Consider the following 25691-nt stretch of genomic DNA (forward strand, 5'->3'; position numbering starts at 1 on the left):
ACATTAAATGACCTGATCACTCCCGATCTCTCGTAATTTTTAGCAATACACATGCGAAGACTCGATTGAATGAAATAAGTGCACAATTAGAAACCTTAAAAGGGAATCTGTCCGCAGATTTTCGCTACCTGATCTGAGAGCAGCCTGATGTAGACAAAGAGACCCCGATTCCAAAGAGGTATCACTTAGATTACTGGGTGCAGCCGTTCTGACAGAAACAAGAGCTTTTGGATTTAGCATGAAGCAGAGCTGACAAAGCTAACCCCGCCCACACCAGATTCCCCTTTAAGGGTTTATTCACAAACCATATAGATTACACTGAAAATGTATTTGCAGCGTGTTCAGGACATTTTTTAAGTTGTCATCCGCAATGCTTGCACTAGAATAGATTTTCCATGTAAAAAGATGCTGCGTACAAGAGCGGTGTGATCATATGCTTAAGTTCCAGTTTGGGTTATACACTGAAATAGAAGGCCAGGGTCAGATAGGCCTATGAAAAATCAGCAAAACTTCATCCAGAAAACGTGACCGATTAGCATCCATGTGGTATTCATATTTATACGTCAATATTTTAAAATGGACATGATTGGTTTCTTATATTGATAACAGCAGTGCATATGTAAAAATCGGATACAATACAGATGATCAGTATGGGATCGGATTTCTGTTTGCACACCCATAGGCTTGTATAGGCGATTCTCATCAGATATACGGAAGAGAATAGTGCATGCTGCAATTCACAAAACAAACCTGTCATCTGACCAGCCCTACTGAAGAACATTGGTCATAACTCAGACAGTTCACGTCCGTTCTGTCTAAATTTACATTGCAACCCGTGTTCTTTAGGGCTTGGTCAATTCTGAAAATTATACAATGATTCAGTAAATGCCAAATTAGAAACAATGGTGTGAGCGACCGGCTTGGGGTAAAGGTGAAGTGCTGCTGCATAACCAGGGAGCACGCCGCACATGCCAGCTGGTGGATAAGTTACTGTATAGGGAGTTCATGAGATACCAAAAATGTATATATTAGTAACTGCATATTCTCAGCTGCTGTCAGATGTATACAGGCGGAAGAAGAGCTGGAGAAGATTTCCTTCTGTAGGGTTTCTTATACCGCTCATTCTTCCAGTGCTTATAGTTGGCATCAGTGCGGCTGGACGGGTAGGAGAAAGTCCTCAGCAGATCGAAGAGGAGAGGTTGGAAAGTCAGTCATCTGGAATTCAGGACCACAGACGTTTCTGTTGAAAATATGCCTCAAATCGAGAGAGGGCGTAATCCTACAATAAAAGGACAAACTTCATAAAAGTCAAATATTTCCTCTCTTTCGATTTCTTATACAACAGACTTGTGACTCTTCATCTGCTGTGTAAGTAGAAGTGTCAGAACGGTTTGAATTCCACAGTGGCCTTGGCAAATAACTGAAAAACACCAACTTCACTTTCTCTTAAAAGGGAATATTTTTGTGTATGGGGCTTCGAACAATCATAGTTGCTATCTACCTTCCTGTTCTGCAGAGGAGCGATCTATCCTGGCTCAGCTGGCAATTGTTCTGCTTCATTTCACCTCTATTTATCAAAGGGAATCCCCCCCAAAAAACACTTGATAAAACACCACATTTTATTAAAAGAACAATTAACAACAAAGTTAAAAAATTAGTAGAGTGATGGAGTGTCACGACCAGGAACACATAAGGTCTACAGGCATAACATGTATATCTGAGTGTACAGAGAGGGGAGTGCTGATGACACTGGGAAAATCAGTGGATAACAGTGTACTCAACCTATATACAATGATACAAAAATCGTCATCAATCAGTATAAAGAAAATGACTGATAGAAAAATAATAAAAGGCTACACAAGGAGTGTTCAATAACAAGGAAAGGAATCCTAAACAAAAAGAAGGCACTGAAGCTCAGTCAGCCATCAGAGTTCAGCTCTATAATACACGGCTAGTAAACCCCTGCATAAATGAAGGTGAAGTACATCATGTGTCATACAAACAGTCCATCAGACTGCAGTGGTAAAGGGCACGGTTTTAAGACCCATAAACATATGAAGGCAAAGTGCCTAATTGATTACCTGGCAACGAGGTGTGGCAAACTCCAATGCGTGTTTCACGTCAGCTTCTTTGGGGGTTATGTGTAGGGAGAGACGAGGGCTCCTTATATATGCTAGACCATGCGCCCATCTGATGGAAGACACGGCGTGGAGGCGCTTCTTATCATATGTGTTAGTTCACTCTCTACTTCTGTTTTTTTTGGGGATCCCTACTATGATAGGAAGTGCGATTCTCTTTTGACTGATCCTTTCTTTGGTTAAAGGGAACCTGTCACCCCCAAAATCGAAGGTGAGCTAAGCCCACCGGCATCAGGGGCTTATCTACAGCATTCTGTAATGCTGTAGATAAGCCCCCTGATGTATCCTGAAAGATGAGAAACAGAAGTTAGATTATACTCACCCAGGGGCGGTCCGGTCCGGGGCCTCCCATCTTCTTACGATGATGTCCTCTTCTTGTCTTCACGCTCCGGCGCAGGCGTACTTTGTCTGCTCTGTTGAGGGCAGAGCAAAGTACTGCAGTGCACAGGTGCCGGGAAAGGTCAGAGAGGTCTGGCGCCTGCGCAATGCAGTACTTTGCTCTGCCCTCAACAGGACAGACAAAGTACGCCTGCGCCGGAGCCGCAGCGTGAAGACAAGAACAGGATGTCATCGTAAGAAAATGGGAGGCTCCGGACCGCCCCTGAGTGAGTATAGTATAACCTCCTTTTCTCATCTTTTGGAATACATCGGGGGCTTATCTACAGCATTCCAGAATGCTGTAGATAAGCCCCTGATGCTGGTGGGCTTAGCTCACCTTAGATTCTGGGGGTGACCGGTTCCCTTTAATAACTCTTTATCAGAGCAGCTCTTCCTCTTCCGGTCTGCTCTGTCAACGGGGCATCACTGCTGACGTAATGCTAATTAAACAGCCAGCTCCCAGCAGTTAGGCAGCAGGCTGTGAATCAGCAAGGTATCAGCCGAGACATTCATTCAACAGAGCAGAGGAGAAGAGAAGACGCTGCTCTATCAACATGACTCCAGTGGAAGCGGGGAAAATCGCCGACAGAAGCAGTTGGTGACCACTCAAAACTAGCGGGGATAGTCACCAGGCAGAACAGGTAGGAAGTTAGCAACTACCTGCCTTTTAGTTCTTAGCACTATACTTACAACTAATGCAAGTCACAGATAACCCCTTTAAAAGTGTAATTTGAATTACTACATTAACATACGTTTACCATAGATCGGTCTTTGCAAAGTTGTAAGTCATTGTAGTACGCTCCATTACATCATCTTGCTTCCTTTTCGCTCAGGCTCAATGGTGAAGGGACTGACTCGACTGCTGTGTTCATACACATAAAAATAAGTTTCGCCACTGGAGGTTTATAAAATATCCGTACAGCAATGTTAGCTTCTCCGTGCTCCTCCACCATGCTCAGACAAGAACCTCTGCAAATAGTGTGTGAGCATGGAGGAAAGGAAGCGAGCGGTTTACACAGGAGTACAACTGATAGTCCTGCAGCTCAAACAATCTACTCTTGTGTGAATGAACCCAGCAGGTTATACGGCCCGTCCAGCAGAGAGAAAAGGAAGCAAGACATTGTGAGGGGGAATATTACAACTCTGCAAAGTCAGATCAAGAATTACATTAGATTAGCGGATTTCTCAGTATTGGAGGAATGGGCCAACCAAGTAAAGGTTATGATGGACTTATTTTTTGAAAGCGCTACATGCACTTATAAATAGTTTGGGAGGTGAAATCCTGACAGATCCCCTTTAAGATCTCCAAATACTAGAGTCACCTTCACTTATGACGTCTACATTTAATTTACCTGCTGAAGCTCCATTAGCACCTGTTGCCTGATAATACACATAGTATATTTCTGTTACACCCAATGAACAGGTTATACCTAGAATGATCCTACCAGACTGTAGGTTTAGAAGTGAATGTGACAATAAACTGTAGGTTAATCTATAACTGTAAGAGACGCAAGTGCCAGAGCTCATTCAAGACATAGAAAAAAAATTCCAAGTGTGGCAAAATTGCAAACAAAGTACAATTCCACAATTTTATTTTTAATCATATTCATTATTCTAAAACTGACCTGCCATTATGATTCTCCAGGTCATTACAAGTTCACAGATATCAAACATGTGTAGGTTCTTTTTTATTTAAGTGGTAAAAAAAAAAAAACAACAACTAAGTTTATTTTTCAGGATCTGGGGCTGGGGGTTAGGGCTTATTTTTTTGCACACCGAGCTGACATTTTTATTGATATCATTTTAGTTTAGACACGATGTTTTGATCACGGGTTGTTGCATATCATTACAACGATAAAAAAAAAAACAAAAACAAAAAAACCCCCCACAAAACTGACATTGATTTGCTTTTTGTTTTTCTCGTTACGCCGTTTACCGCAGCGATACCAAATGTGTAACAGCTGTGGGTGGAATTGCGATCCACCCGCAGCCTGTTGGACAGACATATGGATGAAAATTGGATGTAAATTAGAAAAAGAATTGAGTTTTCTGGATGAAACTCGGACGATTCCTCATACGCCGACCTAAGTCTGAGGGAAAAAAAAAAAAGAATTTTTTTTTAAACTTCCTTTATCTACATTTCCAAAAAGGGGACATGCAAAGATAGGCAAATATTGTAATTTTAATTAGTTTATCAAAAGAAAATTTGCTGTGAACATTTAGTGTGGATTTTAAACAGTTCAAATTCTTCAGGCTCAACTGTAAAATTCAGAAACTTCTTAATAGTTTTCTAAGGTTTATCTTATGTATTCAAGAGTCCACCACGGCCTACCACTCCTGAAGACTGACAGATCGGGCCAGCAGCATAGCCGTGTTGCTGGTGCCAACTAGTGCAGCTAACAAAAGTAGCTTTTATCTCTGCAGCATTGGAAAAGTATATGGAGATTGTAGTTGGCTGAGAAAAGCGATCTGGCCAACGCTAAAAAAACAGAACCTGCAAGCAGCACTCATTGCCTAGGTATCTCACACCTCAGACTGCAGGGTGGTCTGTAACCTAGGCAACGAGTTGTAAACTCTAGAATTAAAAATCCACCCATTCTTGAAAACAGAGAGAATTTTGATTAAGAAGTTACTTAGTTGCAAGCATGTTGAAATTTTAACCACCAAGAACTTGAGGCAACCGCTTTAAAAGGGAGTTCATCAGCCCCAAAACGCTTTTGAAACCTCTTTAAAAAAGAAGGTATGTATAGGACTTCGCCCCTATAAAAATGAGAGCCCCCAAATTTGCATATTACTTTTTTTTCTGGCTACCCAACCACTAAACTCTATACTACAGCTATGATTTTGATAGGGGTCAAGTTCCCTACAAACCCCTTTAAAGAAGTGGTCTCCTTCTTGGCCTCGACAAAAAAAAAAAACAACAAACAAACAAAAAAAATGTATACTCCCCTCCCGCGCCGTTCCCATGCTGTCGGGACTCGCTTCTACCCAGTGATCCTGTGGGGTGTTGTGACACGTGTCCCCGGCACCCAGTCAGCACTTGTGTCACTGTCCTCACCTTCGGACAAATTAAACATGAAGAGGAAGTCTGGAATGCAGCTGATCCCGCACTTCCTCTTCATGTTCAATACGTAGGAAGGCAGGGACAGTGACGCCACAGCTGATTGGACACCAGGCATCACGTGTCCTACAGCCGCATCGAAGCCCCGGGAGAGCAAGTGCTGACACCCCGTGAACAGGAGCGGCATGTGAGGGGAGTATAGGTCTTTTATTATTTTATCTGGGAGAAGCGTGGGGTATGACAAGGTGTTTTACTAGTAGTTGACAACCCCTTTAAGTGGCTTTATTACACTCCCTTTTAAAGAACAGTCATACAGTACTAATTTTGTGCACCCTAGAATGCAATGAGGAAAAAAGTTACATTTAGGACCTGTGCCCTTTATCAAGGTCTAATTTCCCATACATAGACTTAGAAATATGCTACATCAATTTACAAATACCTCTTCAAGTTCCCCAAATGATTGCCCGTCTGGTATATAGTTGGAATCAGTAAAGTAGGCTGTCTGTAATAGCTCCTGCCTCCCCAATGGCTTCCACTTGGTTACAATGGGGAACTCCAGTGTTTTTCACCTTCCCCAGATACAGGGCCGATTTTCCACTATTGCCCGAGTCTTACTGACAGACTGCAGCAGTGAGGTCTCGACTACAGCACAGCTGATGTTCCAGGCACACGTCCCTGAGCCCAGTGATTGGCTGCAGCAGTCAGAAACGCAGAGTTTATTAAAATTAAACTAGCGGAAGCCAATGTGGGGGAAATACATAGGTAAACATGTTTGGATATGACCCAATTATTACAATAAAATAAAAAAGGATTACAAATATGGACAGATGGCCAAAACGTGTCAGAAGTGGATTCTTTTGATCAGATTGTTTCTTGAGCAGTGAGGTTTTACATTTATTAAAGAAGAAAGTTAGGCTATGTTCACACGATGCGGTTTTTGCTGCGGATCCGCAGCGGATTTGCAGCTGCGGATCCGCAGCAGTTTTCCATGCAGGGTACAGTACAATGTTACCCTATGGAAAACAAAATCCGCTGTGCCGACGATCCTTTTTTTCGCAGGCAAATCCGCGCGGATTTGCCTGCAGAAAAAAAGAAGTACCATGTCAATTCTTTCTGCGTATTCCGCTGCGGGTTTCCAACAGCACCAATAGGAAACTGCAGTTGGAAACCCGCAGTGGAATCCGCAGTAGAAAAAGGACACAAATCCGCGGTGAAAAGCACCGCGGGTTTTCACTGCGGATTTTCCCAAAAAAGGACCTGAAAAATCCGCAGTGAAAAAAGGATCGTGTGAACAAGCCCTAAGACTGTTTTAACAGCTCTCTGGTTGCTGGCATATTTTCTTCTTAAAGTGCCAGCTTATTACCTGGGAACAGAGGGTGAGCTGTGAGTTACCATGTTTGTTAACTTACCCCATTCAAAAAGGGGTACAGCCATCCAATCTGTCTATAAAGTGGTGGGGGGGATATAGAATCAGAAGTATGCAACTCCAATAGAAGTTACAGAAGTAGAGATGGTCATAACCCTCTAATACATTATTTCAATCCATGTTCCTTATTTTTTTCAGATTATGGGCCAGGTGGCTGCAAAGTAAACTTGTGGAGTAAGTTAAAGGGGGAGGGGGGAGGATTTTCCATCGCCAAGATCCTATCCCAATATGTAGTAGGTATAATAATAATATAATATTATTATTATTATCAGATACCTCCAATTAGAAATGTAGTATAGTTCTTCAGATTCGCTATGTCTCTTACCTCACGTGCAGGGCATTGCAGTAGCTTAGGGGTCCATGGTTACAACTACTAAGAGCTGTCTGTCATATGAGTGGTCCTTACCATGGACACCTAAGCTACTGCTATGCCCTACATGAGGTAAGTGACATAGGAAATCTGAAGAACTATACTAAATTGGAGGAATTTGCTAATATTATACCCACTACATATGGGAATGGGATCTTGGAGATGGGAATACCCCTTTAATTCTCCATACGATAGGCTGCTGCTCCATAATGACAGTATTAGCAATACTGCAAAACAGTATCATTTCTGAGCAGAACAAGAGCAGATGCACTAAAATAGAAAGTAAGAGCCTACATATGCCCCTTGTACTGCCAATACAGGACAGAGATCTTTGAATTAAAGAGGTCATACAATAAAGATGAAACCTAAGGTAACGCGGCGTACAAGACTGACTTCTTACATGCAATCGCTAATTGGTTTCACAATATATGTAAATGGGGGCAGCGGGCTTCGGCCTGAATCCCCCTAATATCGGGATTCAGATAAACCTCTCATGGGGTCAATAGGATGTGATGAGAAATGAAGTTAATGTTTACTCAGTTTTAAAACACAGATACTGTCAAGAGGAGAAACACCATTTCATTGGACCTCCACCTCCGCCATTACATTCTATCGCCCTACTGGGGGTTTGTCTAAATCCGGTTTCAGGGAAACATTGGAGAAAGGCAGTGTGACCCGGGCCTAGGGCGAAACACAACTGGCGACTGGACATCACAGAACAGATTCCTTCTCGGGACCTTTCTCTTGGAGTGAAAAATAGCAATGAGGTATTGAAGCTCTACCAATTCGAGCCCAATTATTGGGATCGGTGGGGTCCAAGTGGTCAGAGATCCTTAGTGATCAGTAAGTTTTCTCCCAGCTTATAAATAATGTGTTCGTTCTTCCCTAAGCACAGGAATGCATACTCACCAGGTATCCAAACTCAATAGTGGACATCTTTGCCTGTAAAATTGACCAAAGACCCCAAAAGAAATGTGAAGCCAAAGCAAATCTAGAAGAAATAAAAACAAGTTAAAATTCCGGACACTAAAATACAAACGGACTCCATCAGTTATGACAACTGAAGTGTTGGAGGGATTCCTAGTAACCCAGTAACAGTCAGAGTAGGGCAACACAACCGATTTCTCCACATCCGAGAAAACCGGGCAGATTATTCTGATCAGATACAATGTAAGTCTTAAAACATTTAACGGGGTATTTCCATCTCCAATATCCTATCTCAATATGCAGTAATAATATTAGCAAATGCATCCAATTAGAAACGTTCTTATGGTTTGCTATGTTGCTCGCCCCATGTGCAGGGCAGTAGCTTAGGTATCCATGGTTACAAGCACTCATACCGAGTTACTTAGCAAGCTGTTAGTGCTCATAACTAGTGATGAGCGGGTGTACTCGTTGCTCGGGTTTGCCCCAGCACGCTCAGGTCGTCTCCCGAGTATTTGTTAGTGCTCAGAGATTTAGTTTTCCTTGCCGCAGATGGATGATTTGCGGCTACTAGACAGCTTGATTACATGTGGGGATTCCCTAGCAACCAGGCAACCCCCACATGTACTCAGCCTGGCTAATAGCTGTAAATTATTCAGCTGCGGCGATGAAAACGAAATCTCTGAACACTAACAAATACTCATCACTACTCATAACCATGGATACCCATGAAAATACAATGCAATAGGGTAAGTGACATAGCCAGTCAGAAGAATGATACTACATTTCTAATTGAAAGCATTTGCAAATATTATTACACAGACTATATATTGGGATAGGATCTTGGAGATGGGAACACCCCTTTAAGTCTTCAATCTGTGTCTGCCCTGAAAATAAGAAAACCCCATTCTCCAAAGTTGAAATTCAATGTATTTATTTTCAGCACTGAGTCATCCATTGCTTGGCCACAGAGGCGTAAAAGGGCACCAAGACTAAATTTAGGAGATGCTGTGGAGCACTTGGTTTAAGCTAATCCTTATTCTACATTTATAATTTCATAGCATCACGACCCAAGCATTACTATATGAAACTATTATCATAGAATTTCTCCTAATTTCTGCGAAGATCTCAGGAAGAAACATCTGTAAAGCGCTTTTCTCACAATGGAATGCTGCTTGTCTGCAGAATTTAGCAAGTGTAAGCTCACAGTAATCTTTATCCTATAATCCCCTTTTCTCCATACAAACCATTCGAGCTCCTTATAATCTTTTAGATATGACAGTTCCCTCAGAAATGTATAAAATTAGCTTCGAAGATATATAGCTAAGTTGGAAGGCTAAGTAAGACAGTGGTTCCAGTATGTTACATATTTATAAATGGTTAATTAGATAGCCTTACATACTGTAAGTCATTGCTTAAAGAGGTATTTGCATGTCAAAGATACTATCACAAATCTGTAGTAGGCATATTATTATTCATAATAATCAGCATCAAATACCTCAAATTAGAAATGTAGTATAGTTCTTCCAATTCACTATGTCACATACCCCATGGGCAGGACATTCCAGTAGCTTGGGTATCCATGGTTACAACCATTAATTGTCACTATATGAGTAGTTGTAACCATGGATACCCAAGCTACTGCAATGCCCTGCACATGGGGTAAGCGACACAGGAAATCAGAAGAACTATACTACATTTCTAATCAGTAGCAATGACCATATATACTAGAGTATAAGCTGAGATTTTCAGACCGTTTTTTAGGCTGAAAGTGCCCCTCTCGGCATATACTCGACCTTTATGGAGCATTATATGGGGCATATTATTCTATGGAGCATCTTATGGGGCCATCATTAACCTTTATGGAGCATTATATGGGGCGTATATTTTCGTATGGAGCATCTTATGGTGCATTATATGGGGCTCCTGATTCAATATGGATATTTAAAAACATTTGACCTACTGATGTCTCAAATAATTTTACTTTTATTGGTATCTTATTATTTTTAAAAAATTTACCAGTAGCTGCTGCATTTTCCACCCTAGGCTTATACTCGAGTCAATAAGTTTTCCCAGTTTTTTTGTGGCAAAATTAGGGGCCTCGGCTTATACTCGGGTGGGCTTATACTCGAGTATATACGGTACTAATATTATATCTAGTACATATTGGGATAGGATCTTTGAGATGGGAATACCCCCTTTAATTTACAAGGTAGGACCCATCAGGAGAGTCCTTATCAGAACCCTGGAGAAGTTCCTCATGTTCCCTAAACCTCAATACTAGGATTAAATCCTTTGTGAGATCAGACAGCCTGTCCAGTTATCAGTCCTCTGTCCCACAAGCAGACAGACAGCAGCAGAGTTGTTTAGGACGTTGAACATAATTGTTAAGGCCACTCCAGTGTTTGTTTTTTTTGTTGTTTTTTTTATTATTTCACCTCTAGATTGCTGCTACTTAACCATGTTCCCCAACCCTAGTCCGATACTTACCAGCCGCCACCATCAGCTCTTCCCGCAGCTCCAATGCCAGTCCCCAATCTCGAGACCACAACTTCTGACCGTAAGTCAGAAATAATGGTCACAAGGTCACAGTGTACAGATGCTTCTCACAAAATTAGAATATCAAAAAGTTAATTTATTTCAGTTCTTCAATACAGAAAGTGAAACTCATTATATAGAGTCATTACAGAGTGATCTATTTCAAGTGTTTATTTCTGTTAATGTTGACGATTATGGCTTACAGACAATGAAAACCCAAAAGTCATTATCTCAGTAAATTAGAATAATTAACAAAAACACCGGCAAAGGCTTCCTAAGCGTTTAAAAGGTCCCTTAGTCTGTTTCAGTAGGTTCCACAATCATGGGGAAGACTGCTGACTTGACAGATGTCCAGAAGGCAGTCATTGACACACTCCACAAAGAAGGTAAGCCACAAAAGGTCATTACTAAAGAAGCTGTCAGTTCACAGAGTGCTGTATCCAAACATATTAATGGAAAGTTGAGTGGAAGGAAATAAGTATGATAGAAAAAAGGTGCACAAGCAACCGGGATTCGCAGCCTTGAAAGGTCAAGAAAAGGTTAAAGAAAAGGTTAAGAAAAGGTCATTCAAAAAATTGGGTGAGATTCACAAGGAGTGGACTACTGCTGGAGTCATTGCTTCAAGAGCCACCACACACAGACGTATCCAGGACATGGGCTACAAGTGTCGCATTCCTTGTGTCAAGCCACTCCTGACCAATAGACAACGCCAAAAGCATCTTACCTGGGCCAAGGAGAAAAAGAACTGGACTGCTGCTCACTGGTCCAAGGTGGTGTTTTCAGATGAAAGTAAATTTTGCATTTCATTTGGAAATCAAGGTCCCAGAGTGTGGAGGAAGAGTGGAGAGGCACATAATCCAAGGTGCTTGAGGTCTAGTGTGAAGTTTCCACAATCAGTGATGGTTTCGGGAGCCATGTCATCTGCTGGTGTTGGTCCACTGTGTTTTATCAAGACCACAGTCAGCGCAGCCGTCTACCAGGAAATTTTAGAACACTTCATGCTTCCCTCTGCCGACAAGCTTTTCGGAGATGGAAATGTCATTCTCCAGCAGGACTTAGCACCTGTCCACACTGCCAAAAGTACCAATACCTGGTTTACAAACAACAGTATCACTGTGCTTGATTGGCCAGCGAACTTACCTGACCTTAACCCCATAGAGAATCTATAGGATATTGTTAAGAGGAAGATGAGAGACACCAGACCCATCAATGCAGACGAGCTGAATGATGCTATCAAAGCAACCTGGGCTTCCATAACACCTCAGCAGTGCCACAGGCTGATTGTCTCCATGCCATGCCGCATTGATGCAAAAGGAGCCCCCACCAAGAACTTCCTGCATTTACTGAACATATATTTCAGATTTTAAAATCATTTTTCAAGCTAGTATTATAAAGTATTCTAATTTACTGAGATAATGACTTTTGGTTTCTCATTGGCAGTAAGCCATAATCATCAACATTAACAGAAATAAACACTTGAAATAGATCACTGTGCTTGTAATGACTCTAAAAAATATGAGTTTCACTTTTTGTAATGAAGAACTGAAAAAAAAATTGGCTTTTTGATGATATTCTAATTTTGTTAGAAGCACCTGTAAGTCTATGAAGGCTTCATTCAGGCTCTTGTAGACTTGCATTGATTTGTGACTTCCAGAGTGCTCCAGAAAACACTGGAGCAATCTGGCAGGTCACAACCTGCTGGAGACAGACAGGAGTGATGCCAGAAACAGATGAAGATGGTAAGTATAAGACGGGGAACTTAGTTTAAGAAGCACTGCAATAAAAGAAAACGCAGGAGTGGTGCTTTTAGGCTACTTTCACACTAGCGTCGGGAACAACCCGTCGCTGTGCGTCGGGCCGACGTTCCCGATGCTAGCGTGGTCTCCGCCGCACAACGGGGGCAGCGGATGCATTTTTCCCACGCATCCGCTGCCCCATTGTGAGGTGCGGGGAGGTGGGGGCGGAGTTCCGGCCGCGCATGCGCGGTCGGAAAAAGCGGACCGTCGGGAGCAAAAAACGTTACATATAACGTTTTTTTCTCCCGACGGTCCGCTACCACACGCCCAAGCGTTGCAAAACGGACGCAACGTTTGGCAATGCGTCGCAAATGCGTCGCTAATGTTAGTCTATGACGAAAAAACGTATCCAGCAAGAACTTTTGCTGCATGCGTATTTTCGGCAAAACGACGCACTTGCGACGTATTGCAGTTAACGCTAGTGTGAAAGTAGCCTAACAGAGAATAGACTGAGTAATCCTACTCCCAGTCACTGGTACGGGAAACAGACTTAGACTAGGTCATCGCCTCAAATTATAATGGAAAACATAGCACAGTACCTGATCAATGGCTGCACTACACCCCCCAGTGTTTTAAAAATGGGTTCTTCCCTGCTTTCCATGGCACAAAATGCAGTTGTCAGCCTAAGGGCTCGTTCACACATGCAATGTAATCGGGGGAGTGCAATCCAATAATTTAAAAAAAAAATATATATATATATATATATATATATATATATATATATATATATATATATATATATATATATATATCGAATTGCACTCGGCTCAATTTTAAACAATGGGGCAGCTCACATCTCGTTTATTTTCTCATGCCGATGCTGCCATTGCAGCTGAGAATCAGATTGCACTCATCTATACAAGTCTATGGGTGAGCGTGAAACATCGCACTGCACTCAGGTATCGTCTAAATAAAGTGCGATTCCCGTGGACGCCGGCAATGAAGGAGATGAAGAAATTACTTTCTCAGTCTTCTCTGCAGCTGTGCTGCAATTCTCACATGAGAAAGGAGCACAGAGCGCTGACACTCGGATCACGCTCGCAGCCGGGCAGGAGCCGAGGGTCATTAGTACCGTATTTTTCTGACCATAAGACGCACTTTTTTTCCTCCAAATTTGGGAGGAAAGTGTGGGTGCGTCTTATGGTAGTGATGTAGCATGTCGGGAGGGGGGCAGCAGCGAGTGGGATCGCACTGTTATCCCTCTTCAGGAGGCAGAAAAATGTCCCCACTGCCCAGAATCAGCGCTGGGGAAACCCTGTGATCCCGATGATTAAGTGCAGTGAATATTTATTAGCTGCTTCCCCGCCCACCTATCAGCTGAGCGATGAGCTGGGAGCAGCAAGTGAATACTCCACTTAAGCAGGGACACACATGGTTTCCTCAGCACTGGATTCCTGCAGCAGCTGGGGAGATCTGTGTGTCCAAGGGAGGAGGAGGCAGCAGCAGCAGGGGCCAGGGGAGAGGAGATCGCTGCATACCTGCCTGGGCTGTGCTGAACGCTGTGCACAAGGAGGACCTGTGTGATGTCAGAAGTGGGCGGGCTGGATCACCACATGGCAGCTCAAAGCCCTCCCTCTTCTTGACATCATCACAGGTCCTTCTGACTCCCCACTAGAATCTGCAGGCTTCCTCTTATAACCTGTGCTGTGGAAAGGCAACAAGAGGGAGGGCTCTGTGCAGTCATGGGATGCTTTTACCTCACCACAGTGTGGCTGGCTGCCACAATTAAGAGGTTAGGCTTTACAAAACACAATAAAGCACTCTGCCACTCCTTTGGTGAACTATAACTCCCAGCATGTCATAGGATCTGCAGGACATGCTGGGAGTTATAGTTCTCCCATGGGATTTTAAAGCAGCACTCCAGTGTTATTTTGCAGTGCTGGAGTGGTGCTTTCAATATAAGCCTTGTGCCCCTATTCTTATACTCACCCTCCAGCATCTTCATATAGTACTTCACAGACACCACACTGGTCCCGCAGCTTCCAACATAATAACATACTATTACACTGGTCAACAGCATTTTTGGTGCCAAAGATATTTCATCGAATTTAGGGTATTTTTGGGGTGCTGATTCTGAATATGTCATCAGTTTTGCCAGATTGGCTCAAGTTTTTGAGATTTTTGGTATCTTATTTATAGCACTTGTTGGTAAATGCGACGCATCATCTCATTAATTTCTTTGGATTAGTACTTGGACTGAGCAGTTCTCAATATAGTTTTGTGTTAATTAGTGTTCTAAAAGTTTGTTCATAGCTTGATTTTTGCACTAACTTTATGTTGTTGTCTGTTTTCCAGTGAAAAGCATGAACTCATCAAGAAGAAGTTGTCTTAACGATCCAGACTCATTCTGTTACATTTGTGGTGAATACACACTGCCAAAACATAGAAGAAACATAACAGACTTCGTAAAAAAAGTGTATTTTGCCTATTTTGGGGTTATGCTTGGGGACCAAGACAAGTTTTAGGCACCACACATAGTGTGCAAAGCATGTATCGAATTATTACGAAAATGGAGCAAAGGACAAAGAAAAAGCTTCAAATTTGGTGTTCCAATGGTGTGGAGAGAGCCAAAAAATCATCATGATGACTGTTATTTATGGTAAACACAGGTACAGGCACATCTTCACAATGATGGACAGGCCTTCTTGCAGATTCCATGTTACTCCCATTTTCGTTTCTTATGCTTATTGAATCCTTGCACTTGCACTGCACAGAAATAACAGTCATCATGATGATTTTTTGGCTCTCTCCACACCATTGGAACACCAAATTTGAAGCTTTTTCTTTGTCCTTTGCTCCATTTTCGTAATAATTCGATACATGCTTTGCACACTATGTGTGGTGCCCAAAACTTGTCTTGGTCCCCAAGCATAACCCCAAAATAGGCAAAATACACTTTTTTTACGAAGTCTGTTATGTTTCTTCTATGTTTTGGCAGTGTGTATTCACCACAAATGTAACAGAATGAGTCTGGATCGTTAAGACAACTTCTTCTTGATGAGTTCATGCTTTTCACTGGAAAACAGACAACAACATAAAGTTAGTGCAAAAATCAAGCTATGAACAAACTTTTAGAACACTAATTAACACAAAACTATATTGAGAACTGCTCAGTTCAAGTACTAATCCAAAGAAATTAATGAGATGATGCGTCGCATTTACCAACAAGTGCTATAAATAAGATACCAAAAATGTCAAAAACTTGAGCCAATCTGGCAAAACTGATAGCATATTCAGAATCAGCACCCCAAAAATACCCCAAATTCATTAAAATATTTTGGACACCAGAAAAAAAAATTTTTTTTGTTGACCTGTGTTATATATAATAACACCACATATAATAGTATGTTATTAAATATTTTACCACATTTTTTTACTTCAAATATTTTTTCCCTATTTTCCACCTCTAAAACCTGGGTGCGCCTTATAGCCCGGTGCGTCTTATAGTCATATGCATCTGATGCTCTCGCTGGTGTGACCCCAACCTTACAATCACTATTCCATGAACCAAGACTCCTCACAATACTCTACCTACAGGAAAAGAAGAAGTTAAAGGAATACCAGATATAAAGCGGAGCCTTCTTACCGGTTCACCTCAATAACCATGGCAGCCTCTTGAACACACCGCTCCTCCTCACCAAGTTCTGGGCAAATTTCCAACAAATAAGATCGGAAAAAGTGAAGCTGAGGAAATGACAATAGTAAATGATGAATAAATGAACTAAACCATAAAAAGGTGTAAACAGATTGAAATTTGGTGCTGAATAATTTGCATGGAAAGCTAAACACCAATGATTTAAATAGACCCTTTTATAAAGTGATCCAAACCCTCTACAGCCACTGTGGGGCGTTTGCTTAGGAGCTTGATACTTAGGTAACGTTCACATTTGCGGTGTGCGCCGCAGCGTCGGGCGCCGCAGCGTCGCCGCATGCGTCATGCGCCCCTATATTTAACATGGGGGCGCATGGACATGCGTCGCACTTGCGTTTTGCGCCGCATGCGTCCCTGCGGCGCCCGCGTCTGGGCGCAGAGGACGCAGCAAGTTGCATTTTTGCTGCGTCCAAAATCAATGAAAAAAAGGACGCATGCGGCGCAAAACGCAGCGTTGTGCATGCGTTTTGCTGCGTTTGTTTGCGTTGTGGCGCCGACGCTGCGGCGCACAACGCAAATGTGAACGTAGCCTTAGAGATGACATACTGAACTCAGCTGCATACAAAGACCCTGTAAAGCTGTGTACATATGGAGCTCATTTAAGAGAGAGCCTGATGGTAGAGTCATGCTGTCCAAGCCACAGGCAGCACAAATCACACACCGGCTCCGTTACTGCAGCCATGTTAGTTACACTCAAACACTGATGTATACCAGGCTCAGTAAGGTAGCCGATCACTGATGCCGCCTGAACCATGGGCAGAGCATCAGCCATCCCTCAGGCTTCCTTTAAGTCCTTAACCTGAGAATTTTCCACACTTAATTTTTTCCTAGCTTTACTTGTCGAGTCCACCAAAAAAAAAAAAATATGGTTAATAGAAGAGTTGTCGTTATAAATTCATTTTACCATATGATATACAGAAAGGTGTGTACATTTTTTTTTTTTTTTTTTTTTAAATGCAAGTGAAGTAAAACTACAAGGAAAAAAAACAAATTGTTATGTTGCACTGGTTTATATATTTTGTTTTATGGCGTTCATCGTGCGGTGAAAGGGACCTGGCAACAGGATTCTCCAGGTCAATAAGATTACAGCGATAGCAACCTGGGCCTGTTTTATTTTTCAACACAAAGTAAGTTAAATAATATATACAACGAAAAAAAACACAAAAACATTTTTCTGCCCATGGAGTTGGGCAAGGGTTTGTGTGTTCTTTTCTGTGCAGAGCTGATTTATATGGACACCATTTTGTGGTAAATATGGCTGTCCTGGGGAAGTGTAGCGGCACGTCGTTTTATTTGTAATGTTTTCGGCATTAAACACATATATTATACACACACACACACACACACACACACACACACACACACACACACACATATATACATACACACATACACATATGCATACATACATAGATATAGCATTTCCACCATTCACATCTTTGCTTTATTTTTTAGTCCCTGTAGTGGACTTCTACCTGCAAGTGTTTGATTGCTTATACTATATACCGCAGTATTCTGGTATTGCGGTACATAGAAAAAATAGCGGTTCTCCTATCAAGCTCAGCATGTGGCTAAACTTCACATGAAAACACAAGATGGCCTTACAGGGGCCTTCAGCAGGTTCCTCGCGATCATGCGCTGGGGCAGACATGAGCTGGTGCGCACGTGTCCCATGGCATTGACATAACTTCAATGCTAATTTTGTGAGTGACAGCGGCATTGAAATGGTTAAACCACGACAATTGAAATAAGCTCCAGCCGCTGCATGTCGTCTGCCATGTAACACGGCTGGCATCCGCTCAGTATATAGAGTGGGTTTAGCTTCTGAACTGGCTTAATACATTCCTTATGAGTCAATAACGAATATGTACTTCATGGGTCAATGACGAATATGTACTTCATGGGTCATTAATGAGTCTTCATCTACAAGTCTGCAGTCTCTCTATATGTCACTATGTGACTGCAGACTTGTGAATCCTCACATTGCAAGCAGTGAGGGTTTTCTGGTGCTGCTGCCAGCTTTTTGGACGTGATACAATAGTACAATTCTCCAGATGCAACTTGTACACATATCTAGTGGAAGATCTAACAGATACCTGCTGCTCCCGCGAGGGGTAGTTGCTCAGTTGTGCTTTGTAGAAAGGCCACTCATCATGTTGATAGTTATATACCCACTCGCAAAAGTGATTTCCCATGTCAAATCCTCTGAGGACAGAAAAGAGAAATGGCGGTAAGTATACCATGAAAAATGGCAAATGTCAAACAAATACACAGAAGCAACAGTCTAGCACAGAAGGGACGGAACTTTTCTCCTAGGCTTTAACCAACGTGGACATTACAGTCCTACTCTTGGCAATAAGCAGGACTCCCCGAGGCATCGTGATGCTGTCCAGACCTATAAGTAGTTTTATCTACAGGTAAGGCACAGGGACAAACTAAGGAAAAGCCTCAGCTCTTAGGGTACCGTCACACAGTGCCATTTTCATCGCTACGACGGCACGATTCGTGACGTTGCAGCGTCGTATAAGTATCGCTCCAGCGTCGTATACTGCGGTCACACGTTGCAATACACAGCGCTGGAGCGATAATTTCATGACGTATTTGCGATGTAGAAGCCGTTGGTTACTGTGCGCACATCGTATACAACCTGTGTCACACAATGCAATCATGCCGCCACAGCGGGACACTAGACGACGAAAGAAAGTTTCAAACGATCTGCTACGACGTACGATTCTCAGCGGGGATCCGGATCGCAGTAGCGTGTCAGACACAGCGATATCGTAAATGCATCGCTGGAACGTCACGAATCGTGCCGTTGTAGCGATCAAAATTGCACTGTGTGACGGTACCCTTAGAAGCAGGTACTAAACTCTTTCAGAAGATTAGAGCAGAGTAAACAGATCCCAATACAGATAGTTGGCAATTTGTTGTACGCCATGATACATTTTGGCGAATCTGTTGGAAAATTGTGCACAAACATTGGCGTAAGCACCTTTATGAAATCGAGCCCCGTTTTCTTATGTAAAACACCTTAAGTCGCAAACTTTCCATGCAACTCAGATGTTGCCAAAAAAAAAAAAAAATGTTAACTACTATTGGTGGTTTCACGCCAGTCCGGGCCAACTTCTCAAATGGGCGCAGCCTGGGCATGGCTACGCTCATCTAATTCATGAAAAGTTGTGCCACTTTATTTGATTCCCTACTGCGGCCATGTCCGACCCTACTAATCTGCTCCATGATCTTGAGACTGCGCCTGGAGGCATAGCAAACCTTGTTGTGATGGCACATATTGATGTGCCGGGAGCTGGACTACCAGTGTAAAGGTACCGTCACACTAGGCGATATCGCCAGCGATCCGTGACGTTGCAGCGACCTGGATAGCGATATCGCTGTATTTGACACGCAGCAGCGATCTGGATCCCGCTGTGAAATTGCTGGTCGCTGCTAGAAGGTCTGCACTTTATTTGGTCGCTAGGTCGCCGTGTATCGCCGTGTTTGACAGCAAAAGCAAGGATACCAGCGATATTTTACACTGGTAACCAGGGTAAACATCGGGTTACTAAGCGCAGGGCCGCGCTTAGTAACCCGATGTTTACCCTGGTTACCAGCGTAAAAGTTAAAAAAAACAAACAGCACATACTCACCAGCGCGTCCCCCAGCCTCTGCTTCCTGACACTGACTGAGCGCCGGCCCTAAACTGAAAGTGAAAGCACAGCGGTGACGTCACCGCTGTGCTGTTAGGGCCGGAGCTCAGTCAGTGTCAGGAAGCAGAGGCTGGGGGACGCGCTGGTGAGTATGTACTGTTTGTTTTTTTAACTTTTACGCTGGTAACCAGGGTAAACATCGGGTTACTAAGCGCGGCCCTGCGCTTAGCAACCCGATGCTTACCCGGGGACCTCGGCATAGTTGGTCGCTGGAGAGCGGTCTGTGTGACAGCTCTCCAGCGTCCAAACAGCGACGCTGCAGCGATCGGCATCGCTGTCGCTATCGCTGCAGCGTCGCTTAATGTGACGGTACCTTAAGTAGAACAAAGCTGTACCTGCAGTCTTTCCAGCTTCATTTAATTAAATGGATTGTATTCGGTTAGAAATACATGGCTTTCTTGCCCGGCAGCACCACACTCGTCCACATGCGGTGTTTGGCACTGCACTTCATTCAATGGAGCGAGCTGCAATGCCACACACGGACCAGGGACCTGACTGGTGCTGCCTGTTGCTTCGGATTCAGTAGTCAGAGGTCTTCCTACTTTTACCCACTCCCTAGATTTATTAATGGTTGTGACTATTCAAAACAAAACAAAGGCCTGAGCACACTAAGAGAGGTCTCACTCCCTTTATGTAGCATTTTCGTGCTAAAAGGGGTTGTCTAAAGACGGTCTTTTACAAAATATTTGAGAAAACAAGCTCATGCGGACTTTCCTGACCTGTAATTGTAGCTGCTGTACTCGAAGTCAATGAGCATGAGTTTATCTGATGGGTGGGAGGTACGGGACGACAGAAGCAGGATATTTCCTATCAGAGAAAGACAAATCAGTGACTTTAGGTAGAAAGGGCATTCTTTACAGGTATCGGATCAAAGTCTAAGCCACATGGATATCCTGAATAACAGAAGTGTCACTGACTGACAATCTATGGGCACAATCATATTGTAACCAGAATGTTGAAGATCTATGCACCTTTATATAGAAAGCGTGAGATCCTAGAAGGCAACCAAGTTCATGTACAGTGTTGGGCTCTGGTGCCAAGGGCCCACCAAGTTACATCGACTCTGGGGGCCTCCTGTTCAGTTACCTGCCCCCCTCATTCATCATTTTACCTCTGCTTCTATTATACACAGTGTATTGGGATGGATGATGAGATGCTGCCCGTATATTCGGAAACCAGTGTATTGTACCAACTACTGCCTATAGAGAAGGGTGGGGGCCCACTACTGCGAAGAGGACCACTGGGGACTCACCTGTGGCTAGTTGGAGCCTGCTCATGTACAAGCTGTGTGGCCAAAATACACATTACAAAATAGCATGTGCATTGACGGGTTCAGCCAACAGTCTAACATGTATGGGAACCCCAGGCAATTTATTGTCAGGGTAAGAGCTCGTTCTCATTTGCATATAAATATGCAATGTATATTGCATAACACAGCCACATAGTATATAGCACAGCCACATAGTATATAACACAGCCCACGCAGTATATAACACAGCCCACGCAGTATATAACACAGCCCACGCAGTATATAACACAGCCCACGCAGTATATAACACAGCCCACGCAGTATATAACACAGCCCACGCAGTATATAACAGTGTGGGCACCATATCCCTGTTAAAAAAAATAATTAAAATAGAAAATAGTTATATACTCCCCTTCCGGCGGCCCCCGGATCCAGGTGAGACGTTTAGCGATGCTCCTCACGACGCTCCGGTCCCAAGAATGCATTGCGGTCTCGCGAGATGACGACGTAGCGGTCTCGCGAGACCGCTACGTCATCATCTCGCGAGACCGCAATGCATGGCCCGGAGTGTCGCGAGGAGTGGGAAAGGCGCAGGAAGGTGAGTATATAATGATTTTTTTTTTTTTATTATTATTATTTTTAACATTAGATCTTTTTACTATTGATGCTGCATAGGCACACAGGGTAATAGCAGCGTTAACGGACTGCGCTACACCGCAGCATAACGCGGTGTAACGCAGCCATTAACCCTGTGTGAGCGCTAACTGGAGGGGGGCACTGACAGAGTAGGAAGGGGCGAATTTGTGGCCGGACTGTGCCCGTCGCTGATCAGCAACGCGGGATTTCCGTGACAGACAGACAAACAGACGGAAGTGTCCCTTAGACGATTATATATAGATAAGAGGGGTTCCACGCCATTTTTTTAATTTTTTAAAATGAATAGGTTTAATAAGGCTAAATACCCTTTAGTGCCACATGAAAGGGGCTAAAAAGGGTGCTAGTCTATTATATGTAAGGGGCTTTTGACATTAAATATCATTGCTTTATAATCATTGCTTTATTAGTTTGCAAACTAGCTTTAAAATGGCAGATTAACAGTATGTAAAGGCTGATGTTTGTATGCAATGTGTTTTTAACGTCATACAGATGGTACTGGAGAAAAATTGTATTGTACTCGCATGACACTCGCCCTAATTTTCAAGATAAGCATCAGAGCAATTTTAGTTCCGCAGATGAATGAGAGCCCTAAATATTAATTTGGCATGTCAGATTTCAAATAATAATGTCTTCCAATGAGAAGTTCTAGAAGATTGCAAAAACTGAATTTAGAACAGTTGTTTCAAGCAATTTCTTGACACTAAAATATGTTCGCTTATGTGAAGAAGTATTGAGAAATAGTCTTCATCATAGAAAGGGCTCTTGGTTAGTTTCTAGTTTCCCAGCTGCTGAACAATATACATTATGAAAATCCGCTCCGACAACTTGCTGCATTTCATCTCCATTCTAGAAGAGGCTAGTGGTCACCTACCTTCCTGAACATCATTGTGGCAGAACACAACAGGAGATGGTGTAGACTCCAGCAGAACCCTGGAAAGATAAGAGAACACAGGGAAGAGTCAGTAAAGGTCTGCAGATCTTCAGCACAAATGTCTGTCTGCGTTGCTCATCAGAGGTCTACACATATCCTGAAAAATCTTCACCAGTCAGATGTACGGCATGGACTGCAATAACACAAATTTGCCACATGTGAACATAAAGTAGTATCCTCAGAGTTCTCGCTCAAAATCACATTACCACAGGCAACTATGGAAACCATATGGGGTGATGCTTAATAATAATTTTTATTTATATGGCGCCAACATATTCCGCAGCACTTTACAATTAAGCGGGGACATGTACAGACAATAAATTCAGTACAAGTTAAGACAATTTAAACAGTGACATTAGGGGTGAGGTCCCTGCTCGCAAGCTTACAATCTTGCTTGCATCACTTTCACATAACCAAAAGAATCCAAAGATAATTTAGTCTTGGACGAAATTCCACATGAATGTTCTTGTATTATTGATGTGAATTCTGGCCCGATCGTGTTTGACCACCTGAATTAAGGATCACACTCATCAGCGTAAATAAATTAGGTCGGATGTCGTTTCTGAAAAGGAAGAGGACGAGTACAATACGATTCTTACTAAGTAGCATGCGGCTGCAGTGCATTTTTAACATCACCTTTTACATACAGTAATCCTCTGTATCGTACAGAAAATTGTCATGATGAGAGCTGTGACGTCAGTAAGGAGACTGGGGTTCATCGGTTATGAACTCGGGGACCTTACTCACATAAGTGCTAGATGCTGCACGAGCTTTCTCAAGCTGCGGTCTCAGCGTGTTCCGGCTGGCTGCTGAGCGGTGGCATCATGCCACAGCTCCACAAACCATCCGGATATAGCAGAGCAGGAGGTCTTCATGGGACAGCATCATCACAGAAGGATTATCTGTGGACAGGTGAGGATTACTTGGTGTTTTTATTTTTATATTAATTTATAGGTAAAAGATGGTTGGAGAGTTTTTATTTCAAATAAAGGTCTTTTCTGTGTTTGTCTTTATTACATTTGACTATGCGGTTAGTAATGGGGCGTCCTATAGATGCCTCTCCATTACTAACCCCTGGGCTGGATGTCAGCTAACAATTAAAAGGCCGACATCAACCCCAATACTATTACCCCATATCAAGACAAGTGGGAAGAGCGGCGGAGGCCAAGTGCCAATTCTGGGGCGGCTGAGGGCTGATATTCTTAGCCTAGGAAGGGGCCATGGATATTGGCCCCCTCCCAGACTATCAATATCAGCCCGTAACTGGTTTAACCTTTATTTGTAGTTGTCAGTTAACGAGATTCTCATACTCCAGTAGCCGGGGGAGGGGGTTGGTGTCTTCATCTGGTGCTCGGCTTACATATGCATCTCTATGGTATTGTGACAGGTACACTGATCCCTCAGTGACCTGCCCCATATTTTACATTCTGCATATAATAGTGTTGATATGGAATATTGTTGATAATACCTATAATATAGCAGTTATTGTGAGGCTTAGAAAAAAAAGAAAATTTACATCCAGAAAAATGGCACCAGTGAAGTAGCATCTCTTACGCATAGATGTTAGTACGTATTTATTAAAAAAAAAAAAATTTTAGCTGCAGCAAAATGGCGGCGCTTGCGCAGTAGCATCGGTCTGCAAGCGATAGATGCTACTGCTACCACCATTTTCTGCAGCAAAAAAAAAAAAAATTTTTCTCCAACAAAATGAAGTCGGCTGCGCATGCGCAGTTACATCTATCGGTAAGTGATAGATGCTACTGCGCAGGCGCCCGTTTTCAGGATGTACTTTTTTTTTTCTAAACCTCACAAATAACCACAGTATTAAAGTTATTAAAAACAATACTGAATATCAAGAATTTTATCAACAGTAAAATCAAATAGTATATGCAGCATGTAAAATAGGGGGTAGGTCACCCAGGGATCAGTGACCTGTCATAAGCCCATAAAGAAGCATATGCAAGCAGAGCACAACATAAACATTTCTTTTCTAAAAGAGTTAAACGACGGGTCTTTTGGCTAATTTTTAAAAGTAGTAAACATTTATAAGGAATGTCAGAGGGGTTTTGCCTTTTAATCTGAGAGAAGAGAGTGTTGTAGGGTCAGAGACCCCGATTCCAGTGATGTGTCCCTAGCTAAGTGGTGTTTTGCATTTTAAATAAAACCAGTGTTTTACTAGCATAACATTATCACTACAGTACACCTGGCCTTTTGTCTCGTAGTCCAACTACTGATTGTAACAATTTATATTGACAGTAAGCTGCTAATTAGTTGCGTCAGTGAGGTTATACGAAGCCGAACATTCCGAGCTATGCAGCAAAGAAACAGTGATATAATGTTGGAATCAGGGTCTCTGCCCCTACATTATGCTGCTGTCAGATTACATAATAAAAACATGCTGACAGAATTAGTTTAATTTTTTCAGATCGCTCAGTGTGCATCATTGGCTTTGGTCTGCCTGTGTAACCAGGCATTTAAATGACCGCTGATCAGTAAAAGTTTACTGATTGGCAGTTGTATCGTGCCGCTGGTCGGTCCAGGTAAACAGACCTTAAATAGTTTCAGATGTAGCGGTAGTTATAAAACCAAATAGCACATAAGTGGAAATCATCTTTCTTAAGTTTCAATCCACTTAAAGGGAACCTGTCAGGTCCTTTTTTGCTATTAAACTACCCCCAATGTCTTGTTAGTGATGCACATTGCATCACTAACATGTTTATTTCAAGCAAAACGTCACAGTATTTATCGCAAAAAAAATAAAAAAAAATCACTTTTTATACTTTGATAATTGCCCCACCTGCTACCACTACTGAATAAGATCTTGGAAATCCTTTGGAGACCTTTTTCTTACAATATGTTTCTCTACC

At 42.6% G+C, this 25691-nt stretch overlaps 1 protein-coding gene across 2 annotated transcripts in view; it reads right to left on the bottom strand.

Moving 5' to 3' along the window:
- Nucleotides 1-278: 278 nt before the first annotated feature.
- CHKB (choline kinase beta) overlaps nucleotides 279-25691 on the bottom strand; it is a 39592-nt gene continuing 14179 nt past the window's right edge. For both annotated transcript variants that reach the window (XM_077264293.1, XM_077264292.1), the window contains 6 exons: nucleotides 22765-22823; nucleotides 20707-20794; nucleotides 18380-18488; nucleotides 16218-16315; nucleotides 8283-8364; nucleotides 279-1279 (listed from right to left, as the gene is read on the bottom strand). In XM_077264293.1, the coding sequence (XP_077120408.1) occupies nucleotides 1223-1279; nucleotides 8283-8364; nucleotides 16218-16315; nucleotides 18380-18488; nucleotides 20707-20794; nucleotides 22765-22823 (493 nt within the window). In that variant the 3' untranslated portion in view covers nucleotides 279-1222. The remainder of the gene's footprint in view (nucleotides 1280-8282; nucleotides 8365-16217; nucleotides 16316-18379; nucleotides 18489-20706; nucleotides 20795-22764; nucleotides 22824-25691) is intronic.

This window comes from Ranitomeya variabilis, chromosome 5 (genome assembly GCF_051348905.1).
Source record: "Ranitomeya variabilis isolate aRanVar5 chromosome 5, aRanVar5.hap1, whole genome shotgun sequence".
Lineage (NCBI taxonomy): Eukaryota > Metazoa > Chordata > Amphibia > Anura > Dendrobatidae > Ranitomeya > Ranitomeya variabilis.